Source organism: Dendropsophus ebraccatus, chromosome 8, assembly GCF_027789765.1.
Source record: "Dendropsophus ebraccatus isolate aDenEbr1 chromosome 8, aDenEbr1.pat, whole genome shotgun sequence".
NCBI classification, from domain to species: Eukaryota; Metazoa; Chordata; class Amphibia; order Anura; family Hylidae; genus Dendropsophus; species Dendropsophus ebraccatus.
The window spans coordinates 66588728-66603123 of record NC_091461.1 but is presented as its reverse complement, the minus strand read 5'-3'; the positions used below and the strand labels follow the sequence as shown (position 1 = coordinate 66603123).

At 41.4% G+C, this 14396-nt stretch overlaps 1 protein-coding gene across 2 annotated transcripts in view; it reads left to right on the top strand.

Annotated features, from left to right (window-relative positions):
• LOC138799444 (cGMP-dependent protein kinase 2-like) overlaps positions 1-14396 on the top strand; it is a 119780-nt gene that overhangs the window by 34472 nt on the left and 70912 nt on the right. For both annotated transcript variants that reach the window (XM_069980616.1, XM_069980617.1), the window contains 3 exons: positions 4230-4396; positions 7485-7598; positions 8306-8411. In XM_069980616.1, coding sequence (XP_069836717.1) covers positions 4230-4396; positions 7485-7598; positions 8306-8411 — 387 coding nt within the window. The remainder of the gene's footprint in view (positions 1-4229; positions 4397-7484; positions 7599-8305; positions 8412-14396) is intronic.

The window sequence follows — 14396 nt, the reverse complement described above, 5'->3', positions numbered from 1 at the left end:
TGTGTGGGGGGGGGGGCGTCTTACTGTGGCGCTGCATCTGTCTGCTATGGGGCGCTGCTCTCCCTATTCGGATCACTTAATTCGGTGTGGTAACTCGGAGGCCGCACAGACAAAACTGCAGCCTCCTTCTTCCCATTAGTGAATCAGCAGAGCTCAAGCAGCTCTCCTACTACACCAATGAGGGAAGGAGCTGTGAGTCAGGACCCCCCACCATTTGGCCAGAGATGTCCCCTCCTCCTGCCAGACTGACTGCGTCACACTAATGAGGTAAGGACCAACATACAGCTGCGGCCGCAGGGGCCTGGTGTGATGTGGGCTTCTTGCTGATTGAAGACCCATTGCATGCTGCCGCTGGGCTATCTGCTTACCTAGTTGTTTCCCCCTTCCCAGCAAGTGTAGTTTAGGCTGCTGATAAGTGTGGGTACATGCTCCAGGTCAGAGGGGGCAGTTGGTAACAGGCTGCTATGTGATTGGATGTATGGCTTTTGGTTTGGCCATGACAGCTAGCCCCAGCACCTCTCTCCTGTTATCATCCAGCTTTCCCTGATCACAGAATGACAGATAAGTGATGCTATGTCTGCTTTACCTTCCCCCTATCTTTATTACTAGATGGGTATACCATTCAGGAGCCTAGAAAAGAAGAAGTGGTAATGTCAATGGATTTAGCTACTTGTCAGATGGCAGCCTGTATCACTCAGCTTTCTCAGGCTTCTGAATTGATCATATCCAGGAGAGTTGAACTATAAAGCACTGTTAGGGATAAGGTGATGAAGTGGGACCCATGCTTTTATAGTTCGTCACCATTGCATCTTCTCATCCTTTATAGGTTATCATCTTCCTTGTCCCCCCCCCCCCCCCCCATGCCATGAGAGGTGATCAACTACAAAGCATGGGTGAAGGGGGTGCTGGTCACAGCTTTTATATTTTTATGTGGGCTGTGTATACACTGCTGGTATATATGTATGTACGCTGTGTATACACTGCTGGTATATATGTATGTATGTATGCTGTGTATACACTGCTGGTATATATGTATATATGCTGTGTATACACTGCTGGTATATATGTATGTATGCTGTGTATACACTGCTGGTATATATGTATGTATGCTGTGTATACACTGCTGGTATATATGTATGTATGCTGTGTAAACACTGATGGTATATATGTATGTATGCTGTGTATACACTGATGGTATATATGTATGTATGCTGTGTATACACTGCTGGTATATATGTATGTATGTATGCTGTGTGTACACTGCTGGTATATATGTATGTATGCTGTGTATACACTGCTGGTATATATGTATGTATGTATGCTGTGTATACACTGCTGGTATATATGTATGTATGTATGTATGTATGTATGCTGTATACACTGCTGGTATATATGTATGTATGTATGCTGTGTATACACTGCTGGTATATATATGTATGTATGCTGTGTACACTGCTGGTATATATGTATGTACGCTGTGTATACTGCTGGTATATATGTATGTATGCTGTGTATGCACTGCTGGTATATATGTATGTATGCTGTGTATACACTGCTGGTATGTATGTATGTATGCTGTGTATACACTGCTGGTATATAAGTATGTATGTATGCTGTGTATACACTGCTGGTATATATGTATGTATGTATGCTGTATACACTGCTGGTATATATGTATATATGTATGTATGTATGCTGTGTATACACTGCTGGTATATATGTTTGTATGTATGCTGTGTATACACTGCTGGTATATATGTATGTATGCTGTGTACACTGCTGGTATATATGTATATACGCTGTGTATACTGCTGGTATATATGTATGTATGCTGTGTATGCACTGCTGGTATATATGTATGTATGCTGTGTATACACTGCTGGTATATATGTATGTATGTATGTATGTATGTATGCTGTGTATACACTGCTGGTATATATGTATGTATGTATGCTGTGTATACACTGCTGGTATATATGTATGTATGTATGTATGCTGTATACACTGCTGGTATATATGTATATATGTATGTATGTATGCTGTGCATACACTGCTGGTATATATGTTCGTATGTATGCAGTGTATACACTGCTGGTATATATGTATGTATGCTGTGTACACTGCTGGTATATATGTATGTACACTGTGTACACTGCTGGTATATATGTATGTATGCTGTGTGTACACTGCTGGTATATATGTATGTATGCTGTGTATACACTGCTGGTATATATGTATGTATGTATGCTGTGTATACACTGCTGGTATGTATGTATGTATGCTGGTATATATGTATGTATGTATGCTGTGTATACACTGTGTATGCTTTCCCTGGATCCCAACCACTCGCTCTTTTAAGATTTTACATGTAGTGCAGATGAACCACAGATTACTTAACCACTTGAATGCTTTACTGAACAGTTCTTAAAGAGACAGTAAAGAGCACCCATAAAGTGCAGAAACATCTAAGTTACATCTAGGCACTTTGAATGCACTTATGTTAAAAACGCACCATATTGCATTTGTAACATAAGTGCAATGTGGGAACAGAGCTTAAGACTCAGCCCTCCCCACTTCTGGGGACGTCAGCATTCAAAGTGCCTAGATGTAACTGCAGTCTGTAATAGGGTTGTAGTGATAGGGGTCATGGTGTAGCAGTATTATGTAATGGTATCATTGGTGAAATCTTTTTGTTTTGTTCAGAGCAGTTTTAGGGTAATATGTAATCACTGTATGATGGAAATAGTGTTATAGGATAACTACCATATGTACTGGGGCTCTTAATACAGTGCGGGGGAACTTTCTGGACAATATACTGCTTGTGGAACACCGATTCTGAAAACGCTGGGTTCGGGGGTGGGGATTGCGGAGTGCGAAAAGGAGGGGGGGTATTTGCACTGGGCCCACCAGTGTATTAAAACGGCCCTGGCGCAAGCCCTACCATAGACAGACTGTATGACACTGAGGCAGGTGGGATTCGGACGCTTTTACTCCATGTGAACTGGCCCTTATTCCTAATATTTTCCCACATATCTCTCTTTCTGTCTCTGTCTCTCTGTCCCTCTCTATGGTCAACAAATTCCCTTCTACAAAATGCTGCTAGCAGATTATACAGTATGTTCAATGTAACAAGTTCCCTTTAAATATTTTCCTAATGGGTGCTGTACTTTGACTAACCCCTGGAATAGTCCCTGTAAGAAGGACAACTTCTTTACAAGTTATTCTCCATAATTTAAGACATTAATCCATTATGGAGTAGATGTTCAAGTAAATCATAGTAATGACCCAGCTTTGTCTGGCTTATATTATAAAATTGCAGAGCTAGTGTTTCCTTTGTATAATATTGTTAGAGGACAATAATAATCCTGTAGTCTTGTGGGGACTTCTCTGTGATGGAAGTGCAGTTGTCACCAGTGTGCAGATGCTGTTTAAATCATATGATCAATTTTCCGCAGCTGCCAAGAGCATTGATAAGGGTAGTGTAAGGACGGCAGTTGTTACTTATTGCCATGATGAGAATGCTAAAGGTTACCTTGCTGTTTAACTGCGGAAACCACAATGCTGTCACTTCAAAGGTCCCTGAAAAATCCCACGTCACCCAGTGCTTGTTAAGACAAGGAGCGCTTCATTCAGCCACTCTGCTGTTCAGTGAATACATTTTACTGAGTAATTTTATAGGATTGGCAAAACAAAATATTCAGTAAAAATGACAAATATTAAGAGACAAATTTCCCTTCAGCTCCAATCATACATTGTCGAACTGCCGCCCTCCCAATTGAAAAACAATTAGCTCTATGCTGAAAGGTTACAGTACCGCTGAGCTTGTCTCATATGACATTAATGATCATCCTCGAAAATGCCAGACGCAAAAAACTCCCACAAGGAAACCATTTGGAGTTATTTTAGCGGCTAACAAAACATTTTTTCTCATATCACTTGGAGATATGGAAGAGAATATTAGAGTCTTTGTCTTAAAATGATTATTGGGTAGAGTCTCCCATGTGGAGATGCATTGAAACGCATTTCTCTCCTCTCATCCTGAGGCAGACTGTTGAGAAAATGATATTCACAATGACATTTATCGTCTGCTGTGTGAGGAAACGGCACAAATATTTACATTATCTCTGGAAAAAAATCTCCATTGAATTGACTAGTCGTGTGCACTTTTTAATGGCAGGATAATAATTATGTTGTTAAAGTAGAAATGAACCATTTCCTTATAACCTTAGTGCTAAGAAGCTAATCACTGGAGCCATCATGAGTAATGACTTCTTAAGGCAGCTGGAAGCCACACACGTTCGGAGGATTGTGGACTGTATGTATGAGAGGGTGTACAGCCAGTCACAGCTCGTCATCCAGGAAGGGGCAGCAGGAAACCATCTTTATGTTCTAGCAGGTAAGTTAGAGGAACATCTGTCATTAACGGTGGTGTACCAAACCAGTACTTCCTACATGGAAAGAATATACTGTATACTTTCCTTATAGTTTCCAAGATCTGTCATATATTAGAAACTTTTATTAATAAAATGTGGTCCTGGTCATATGATAGAGCCACAGGCACATGTTTGAAATTACAACACAAGGAAGATAAGAGTAGTAACCATGATTAAGACTGCTTAAGTGCAGTCAAAACATGTTGAAGCATACGAAAGGTGTAGGGATGGTTGACCAATAAAGAAAAAATACTTTATTCTCCTAAGTGTGTAGAATTCTTATGTTTCTGTTGCTAAATGCATTGGCCCTTACCAAGCCTGCAAAATCATGCTGGAGTTGGTGTCATTGTACATGTGGAGATTTGAGCTGGACAGCTCTTGCTTGTTTTAAAGAGGATGTACCATCAGGTAAATCCTCTTTAATATGACCCACAGATAGAACGGCGTCGTCACGGGGAAGCCGGTGCCGTGGTCCTTTTTTTTCAACTGCGGCCCAGTTCCCGTGTATGGCACAGTTCGATACACAGGTACTGGGCCGGGGCTGAAATCCCTGCCCCCCTATGTTGCCACTCTATTAATTCTAAAGGAGCCGCATCATAGACGGGAGGAAATTCTGTCCCACTGGGGGCGGGCCACCTCCTGTGCTTAGCCCCGGCCTGGTACCCATGGATAGAATGGCACCGTACATGGAAACTGGGCTGCGGTTCAAACAACGGAACGCAGCAGCGGCTTCCCCATGATGGCGCCGTTTTATCCGTATTAAAGAGGGTGTACCTGATGGTTCCTGATGGTACATCCTCTTTAAGCTCTGCATATTCAGGACACATATTTGCACATTTGCATCTGGGGGGCTAGGAGAGATACTGTAGCTGTCGGCCAGTTGAGTGTTCCTCCAGCAGCTATGCTATGTGTATGAACAGCTTGAGTCCGGTGTTTAAAAAAAAAAGGAGCTTAAAAGCTATATAAAAGATATTGGTATTTGTCTATGATGTGTATATAGTAGCTTACCACATAGGTGGGCTTGCTGATGATCAGCTACAAATGTAGACCTATATGCCAAATGTCCAGCTTCTTCATGGCACACTCACATTGGCACAGATAAGGACAACTAAAGTATCTCTGATGTGTGTGGATCCTGAGAAATAATGAGCCTTTACTGCGGGACTACAGGTAACAATGATGGAAGAGTAGGAACTAACAACAGCGTTCTTGAGGGTATGAAAGCTGAGCTCTTATTGGTTGCTGTGGAAAAAACAGTTTTGCTCTTAGTTTTTATTCATCCCTGCACAGAGAAGTTTTGGGTTCAGTTCTCACTTTGCATTTTGATGCAGATCTTTTACCTTAAATTATAGATATAACCAATAAGACAAAACTAAAATACGGTTGTTCAACTTGACAGGTTAGCTCCAAATGCATGCAATGATAATGTGCTCATAGAAGCACTAAGAAAATGTTTTAGTAAGTTGGAAAACCTCTTCTGATCGTACTTATCTTCCTGTATACAACACACCTCCTTACAGCTAAAAAGAAAGGTGCAGAAAAAACTAGAACAAAAGTTGTAGTGTTGAGCCGCTGCAGAAGTTGGATGCTGCCCTAGCTAGTCCTGGAAAACATGCATACAGCCTAAGGCTATGGTCACACAACGGTTGTTCCCTATTTAACGCTGCCTATGGCCGGAATTAATGATCATGTTCATTAGCTTTAAACAACGGCCATTCACGGGGAATGGCTGTTGTTTATACAGTGTGTGAACATAGCCTTAGCCTGTGTCCTTGTTTATCTGGCCCCCCTAGGGAAGCATTCAACTTCTGCAGGTGCGGAGAATAAAGTGCTGAGCGTTCATGTTCGGTTAACATTGCTGAACCCGAACATTTTGACAGGTTCACTCAACACTAGTCATAAGCTTTATTCTTAGTTGCACTAAGGCTAAGGTATATAGAGCTGTAATCTATAGAGTACATAGAGGAAAGGGGGCCTCAAAGTAAATTTTGAAATGGGTCCCTTATTATGGCATCTGATTTCGCTGTCATGGACTGAAAGGTCTGGTGTTTATTCCCTCTTGCTCTCCATGACCCTTAGATCAACAATCTCACCCTTTTATTTGCTAATAATGCAGTTCCATTGGGAGAGAAGTCCTGCATAGTTTCCCACCAAAAGCAATAGAACCAAGTAGGACTGGGCCCCTTCTCTCCACATAGCAGTCTGTCTCTGTGGTATGTATGCTTTTGGCTTTTATTTCATGCAGAGCGATTTGTTCTAAATACCATTTTACAGATATATTCTCTCTTCAGAAGCATCACTTCTAGGGGAGTATATCTCTTTAATATGGAACCATATGGCATTATCATCATCATAGGGCCTATGGCCCTTAGCCTAATTAATAAGGGCCGCCAAGAGGGCCACTCTTCATCTTAAATTTGCAGACCCCAACTGTTGCTAACTGCTCTAATTTTCCTTTACTGCATAGCAACATACAGGTTTAAAACTATCTGTTTTTTTTTATAGAAAAAAGCTCTAAATAAAAAAAGGTTATTAAAATATTGTTTAAACCACACAAATTTGGTAATTGTTTGTCTTTATGGTTAATCCTAAGCTCCTAATGATGAATTTTAAGAATTGAGGTACTTTGTTATATATATAATCAGTGCTACATTATAATAAGAGATGAGTGAATCCCGAGCATGCGGCATTTGATTACCGGTGGCTGTAGAAGTTTGATGCAGCCCTAAGGCTGCCTGGAAAACATGGTTACTGCCATAGACTGTATCCAAGTTTTCCAGGGCTCCCAAGGGCTGCATCCAACAAATGCGGCACGCTCAGGTTTAGACCAACTATAGAGTGCTCGAGATTTGCTCCTTTGTAATTATAATGTCTTTATCTGTGCTTTTACATGGGACCGCGTGTAGATCTACTACATTCTCCTAATGTATACTAGATTTCTGTTGTTCGGTGTCTTTTCTTTGTGCCCTCATATACTACTTATGCTCTAGTAAAAACTACATTGTGGTTGAGAAATACTTGCCGGCTAATGTTCTTACTTTCACCTTGCAGAGGGCTTGCTTGACGTTATTCAGAACAGTCGGCTGCTAGGGCAGATGCATCCTGGGACTGCTTTTGGGGAATTAGCAATTCTCTATAACTGCAAAAGAACAGCCACTGTGAAAGGTATGAGTCATTGCCACGACTAACCATAATCATGCTCCACACAATAAAACAATAAACTATAGATCAGGAATATCTATGTCCCTGTATCTTTTCAGTTTTCATTAAGTTGTAATTCCCATAACATCGTTCATCGTGTCTTATGTGATTTTAATTAACCTTCTCTGAGCAACAAAACATGGATTTGGTAAGACATGTTGTAAGAGGCTGTACTGAAGTTTTTTATGTGGTTATTACAGCTTCTATACAACGTGGTTAGAGGTACGCTAACATCTAGTTTAAAGATGGCTTCATGAAGTGGAGGACAAATTTGTTCTCTATAACAATTTGATTAAGGTCGTATATGTTTTTGGACTAGACTGACTTTAATGCCAGACCTATATATTAAAGGTGTTAGAAACGTACTGTGAATGATGTGGAATAGTGAGACATTATAAAGTAATCACTCTTCGTAATGCAAAGTTAAAAAGTAGCCTCAGTAAAGCTGCACACAGAGTCCTTATAGTTATGTAATATGAACCTATAAGGAAACCATGTAAAACACCATATTCTTCTCTAGAAGCAAATAAATCTTCCACTGCCCTAGTACAGAGAATCACAGACTTGTAGGAATTCTCCCAATAGCCAGCAAACTTGTTTCATTCAAATGCAATGATTATTTTATATGATCTAACCATCAGTTACTCATTCGCTATATATATTTTCTGCAGCTGTAACAGACTCCAAGATTTGGGTCCTGGATAGGCAGGTTTTCCAGAACATTATGATGAGTTCAGCACAGGCTCAGCATCAGGAATATTTCAGCTTTCTCCGAAGGTAATTTATTACACTTTTTATACATAGTTTGCATTTTTTTTGTGTTCTAAAATAAGACAAAAATTGTACTAAGCTGCAAAACCGACCTAAATATAGAAAACATCTCACAAAGCATGAGGCCACCAGTGCACTATAAAACACCATGCTGTGAGAATTGCAGTATGTGCACATACTGCACATACCAGTGCCATAACCCCATTACTGAAAAAATCCTCTCTTGACCCGTAATCGCCCTGTAATCTTCCCTCCATCTTATATCTGGTTTCTGTACTCTACATTATCTCACATGATCTCTATGCACCTAAATTTAACGGCAGCTACTCTTTACTTTCTGATTTTTTTGTGACATTTGAGACTGTAGAACATCAACTGATAAAGACAACCTATTAGGGCATAAGGGCATCATAGCGAGAGGGTCCCCGCTCAAGTTTCCCCCTATGAGACAGAGCCGAATGCCTCTCACTATACCTGTCTGGACAGAGTCATTCTTGCATGACAAGGATTTGTTAGAGGTGCGAAGAGCTAGAACTGAGTCAATCATCTGATTGCTATAGTGAAGACCTTTTAAAGGGTATTGCCTCTGATGAGTCAACCCCTAAGAACACTGCACTCTCATAGTAGTCTTCCTAACTAATACTTCTCTCTCCTCTTCCTTTTGCTGTTAAGATTCCTATTTTCTTTAAATCTCACACAGCCCCTGTCGTACTGTTAGCAGACAGCTTTCAGTACCATCTCTATGCTGACAGCACTCAGTTATATAATGTACCTATTCCTGGCTGAGATATCTCCCATTCACTACAAAATACTAGTGATTGCCAGCTATCTCTACTTTCATGTCTTTTCTCTGAAAATAATTATTTCAGAAACTGAAATGATATTTCCTTTTGGGTGTGTTGTACCATTAAAATTTCCAGCCAACACAGCCACTTTCTTTAAGTTATGTTTGACTTACACTACTGTTCAAAGGTTTGGGGTCACCCAAACAATTTTGTGTTTTCATTGAAAAGTCACACTTCTTCACCACCATACATTGTGAAATGAATAGAAAATAGAGTCAAGACATTGACAAGGTTAGAAATAATGATTTGTATTTGAAATAACATTGTTTTTACATCAAACTTTGCTTTCGTCAAAGAATCCACCTTTTGCAGCAATTACAGCATTGCACACCTTTGGCATTCTAGCTGTTAATCTATTGAGGTAAGCTGGAGAAATTGCACCCCACGCTTCTAGAAGCAGCTCCCACAAGTTGGATTGGTTGGATGGGCACTTCTGGCGTACCATACGGTCAAGCTGCTCCCACAACAGCTCAATGGGGTTCAGATCTTGTGACTGCGCTGGCCACTCCATTACCAAAAGAATACCAGCTGCCTGCTTCTGCTGTAAATAGTTCTTGCACAATTTGGAGGTGTGTTTAGGGTCATTGTCCTGTTGTAGGATGAAATTGGCTCCAATCAAGTGCTGTCCACTGGGTATGGCATGGCGTTGCAAAATTGAGTGATAGCCTTCCTTATTCAGAATCCCTTTTACCCTGTACAAATCTCCCACCTTACCAGCACCAAAGCAACCCCAGACCATCACATCACCTCCACCATGCTTAACAGATGGCGTCAGGCATTCTTCCAGCATTTTTTCATTTGTTCTGCGTCTCACAAACGTTCTTCTTTGTGATCCAAACACATCAAACTTGGATTAATCCGTCCACAACACTTTTTTCCAGTCTTCCTCTGTCCAATGTCTGTGTTCTTTTGCCCATCTTAATCTTTTTCTTTTATTGGCCAGTCTCAGATATGGCTTTTTCTTTGCCACTCTGCCCTGAAGCCTAAAATCCTGCAGCCGCCTCTTCACTGTAGATGTTGACACTGGTGTTTTGCAGGTACTATTTAATGAAGATGCCAGTTGGGGACCTGTGAGGCGTCTGTTTCTCAAACTAGAGACTCTAATGTGCTTATCTTCTTGCTTAGTTGTGCAACGCAACCTCCCACTTCTTTTTCTACTCTGGTTAGAGCCTGTTTGTGCTGTCCTCTGAAGGGAGTAGTACACACCGTTGTAGGAAATCTTCAATTTCTTAGCAATTTCTCGCATGGAATAGCCTTCATTTCTAAGAACAAGAATAGACTAATGAGTTTCAGATGAAAGTTCTCTTTTTCTGGCCATTTTGAGCGTTTAATTGACCCCACAAATGTGATGCTCCAGAAACACAATCTGCTCAAAGGAAGGTCAGTTTTGTAGCTTCTGTAACGAGCTAGACTGTTTTCAGATGTGTGAACATGATTGCACAAGGGTTTTCTAATCATCAATTAGCCTTCTGAGCCAATGAGCAAACACATTGTACCATTAGAACACTGGAGTGATGGTTGCTGGAAATGGGCCTATGCACCTATACACCTATGTAGATATTGCACCAAAAACCAGACATTTGCAGCTAGAATAGTCATTTACCACATTAGCAATGTATAGAGTGTATTTCTTTAAAGTTAGGACTAGTTTAAAGTTATCTTCATTGAAAAGTACAGTGTTTTTCCTTCAAAAATAAGGACATTTCAATGTGACCCCAAACTTTTGAACGGTAATGTATATCTTCTCTTTTTAAAAACATCACTAGAACTCATTCCCATCATGGCTCCAACTTGCCTCCCAATGAGCTTTTTGTTATGAACCATTGCACGATCTCCCTAAAGGAATGGCAGGTTCCAATCTACCCACATGTATTAAGAACCACTGTCTTAGCTTGCTATAGACATTTCTGATGTGTTGTCAGCCTCTCTGTCAGTGTTCGTTCTGTTGTCTTCTCAGGATGCTCCATCATGAGTGTAGTTGTATTTATTTGTCTTTTAGCTGATCATCTTCTTCCATGGCCTCCAAGACAGGGTATAAGCATTTTCTGTGGGGAAGGCTAAGGACTTCACCAATATAGTGCCCCCTTTAAATTTGGTGTGAGTGCCAATATGCAAAGTAATGGTGACCTGTTGTTGTAGATGCATAAATAACTGAGCCTTCCTGGGTACTATCAACACTCCAGCTCTGCCCTTTATATCCACTGATTTACTCTGCACGTCTGGTAGAGTTGTATAAGAGATCAATCCAAGGCAGCAGATTGGAAACAGGTCGGGTAAAGCTGACTGGACAACATTGTGACCTTAGAGCCAGTGTTGATCAGGCAGACCATGGATAGACCATTGATCCTTGTCTGTACTACTAGGCAGCGTTGCCCTGTTATTTTCACAGGGACACTGGGAACTCTAGGAGGAGTTCCTCCTGCTTGGCCCTTAGCTTTGGGAGACTCTAATTTAACTGTGGCTGCTCAGCAGAATGTGGTCCAGAAGCTGGGCTGTCTCATTCCAAGTGCCCACACTCATTGCACCTCCAGCACCAGCGCTCACAATCACTTTACAGTTGGGCTCCTTGTCCCCGGCCACTGCCACTTCCCATTGGTTTATGTCGCTGGCAAATTTCTTACCTTTACTCATGGATAGTATCACGTAACTCTTTGACGAATTTTGAGTATAGGTTAGTTGCTGTTTTTTTTTTTTTACTGCTACCACTGTTAAGTGCATCTCTCTGGTATCCACTCATCAATGCAGCAATGCAAACAGTCTCTTCCTCATCTCTAGCCAATTCAATAATAACTAACAACTAGGACCACAGCTTATTACTCCAAATAATTTTCAAATGTCAGTTCACTGATTAAGTATACCAATAAAACATACCTCTTATTAAAATTGGCCCGCATCAGCCCAACATTGCACCAAATAAACCCCCCAAAAAATGAGAACCAGCTGTCTTAACACTCCAATAGCTGTAAATGATTGATGCAGGAAATAGGTGATGGTTCTTTCTTATTGGAGTTGCGCTTTCCAGAGTGCTCTGCAAGTGTCACTCTGTTACAAATGCTGGAGGGAAAAACAATAAAGTGCATTACATAGGGTAATGGTTGTCGGTTCTCAAGGGGGTACTCTCACCTCACCCTTTTTGTTTGTTACATTTTTTTATTTTATGTATCTCCCCTTTTTACCTCCATGCTGCACTGAGCCCTTTATCATTTCCTGGTTTCGGCTAGATGGGCTCTTCCTAATTGATTGATGCCTTAGGCCAACTGCACTGTGGTGATGTCGCTGCTGTTGGCCTGAATGTGCACACTCCTGATGCCGCTATGAAAACTTATAGCAGCATGAGGACATTTACCAGCCTGCTGCACTGCTCCTTGCCCTGATACTTCTATGAAAACTACTGATAGCAGCATCAGGACATTTACCAGGCCTTCACTCCTTTCCCTGCCCGGATGCTGCTGTGAAAACTGATCACACCCCAGTAATACAGTCATACACTTCACTGTAATCCCCTTACTGCTTCCGGTCTAAGTTTGACACTTGCTCTGAATATTGAGGACCTTTAATTCATATGTTCACAGGTCCTGCTCCATAAACATCAAGTTTCATTTTGTTTTCATGGATGACAATGTTTCAGCTCATCAAGGTTACATCATTTATGGAACTGCTGCTGGAGGAACCGCTAATGGAGTGGCCTGCACTTTCTCTAGACCCGAATCCCAGAGAAAACCTATAGGATCAGCTGAGTCGTTGAGTAAAGGCCATAACACTGTAATGCCTAAATTCAATGACCCGAGGGCCGCCCATGACTCCCCTTACCTTACCCCTTACGTTTGGAAAATCTCAGCCAGAGATGCCACCTGTTGGTGTTTGGAACCCCTGCCCCCTTCTCCCCCTCCCCCTTCTCTTCCTCCTCCACCATGATTTTGTCCCTCTTTGGGCTCAGGTTCAGACAGTAGACTGTAGCACTGCTCCCCTCTACAATGATGTTTCTCAGTGCAGTCTCCATGACGTGAAGCAGGGGATAGTGTCATTTATATTGTAATTATTGCGGAAGACCAACAGAGTGTTTTCCCAAATGGTACCAGAAATCAACAGTTATCAAACATCATCTGCCAATGGGTGACCTAAAAATTACAGTTCAGTGTGAAGCTGCCAGAATGTGTCAAGAGAAATTTGTAGACCACTGATCTCTGTTCGTACAGCATGTCCAACATGTGGAAGCCCAAGTTGTAGCGGCTTAGGTCCCGAAATAAATAAATAAATAAATATATAAATTGAATTGTCTAGTTTTAGTTAATTTTGTATGAATTTGTTTAATTGTAATTTGTTTGTTTAATTGTAGTTTATTGGTATATTATGTCTTGTTTAGTTGTACTTTGTGTATTTTTAATTGCTTTCGGTGGTATTAAGTTATGCACAATGCAACTGGGAATTCACATTTATTTATTTATATAGGTTAATTGTATATAGTAGTGTATATAGTTCATTAATATATTAGAGTTAGTATTTTGTCTCAGCAGTGGTGTTGTTTTCCCATTGGTCCCTACAGAGGAGGCAGAGTTAGATGTTTTTGACCTCCTGCTTCCAAGTGAGGTTACTGACCCCTGACTTGCAGAGATGGGGCTGCGCAATGGTAATGGCAAGGGTCCAGTTTTTTACATGCAGTGGGGCGGAGACATTGCATGTGCTGCTGCATAGACATTGTACCTGGGTTTGAACCCAAACCCGACCCACTTTATGATCACAGATGATGCATATAGTATGATGGTCGGTGCCACCACGGAGATGCAAAAACTGCCACACCTCTGATCGCAGTGGGTGGGTCTTTGTAGCAGACGCACTGCTTGACTGCAGTTGAGTGCTGCCACTGCCGTCGTGTACCCTTTGAGTGCCTGGGCCTTCCTGAACACTACTCTGCCAACTAGCTGATGGTGTACCCTTGGCCTTCCTGAACACTAGACTGCCAACCAGCTGATGGTGTATTCCTTGGTGTACCCTTTTGCCTCTGGAAACATGGGTTGTGCTTGCGACCTGATGATGTTTTGGTGGAAGAAACACATCTTCGTCTCCAGATGAAGATGATGAAGCCTGTGGTTCCAGATTCCATGTGGGGTCTACCACGTCATTAATGTAGCTGGGGATGAACGTTTCC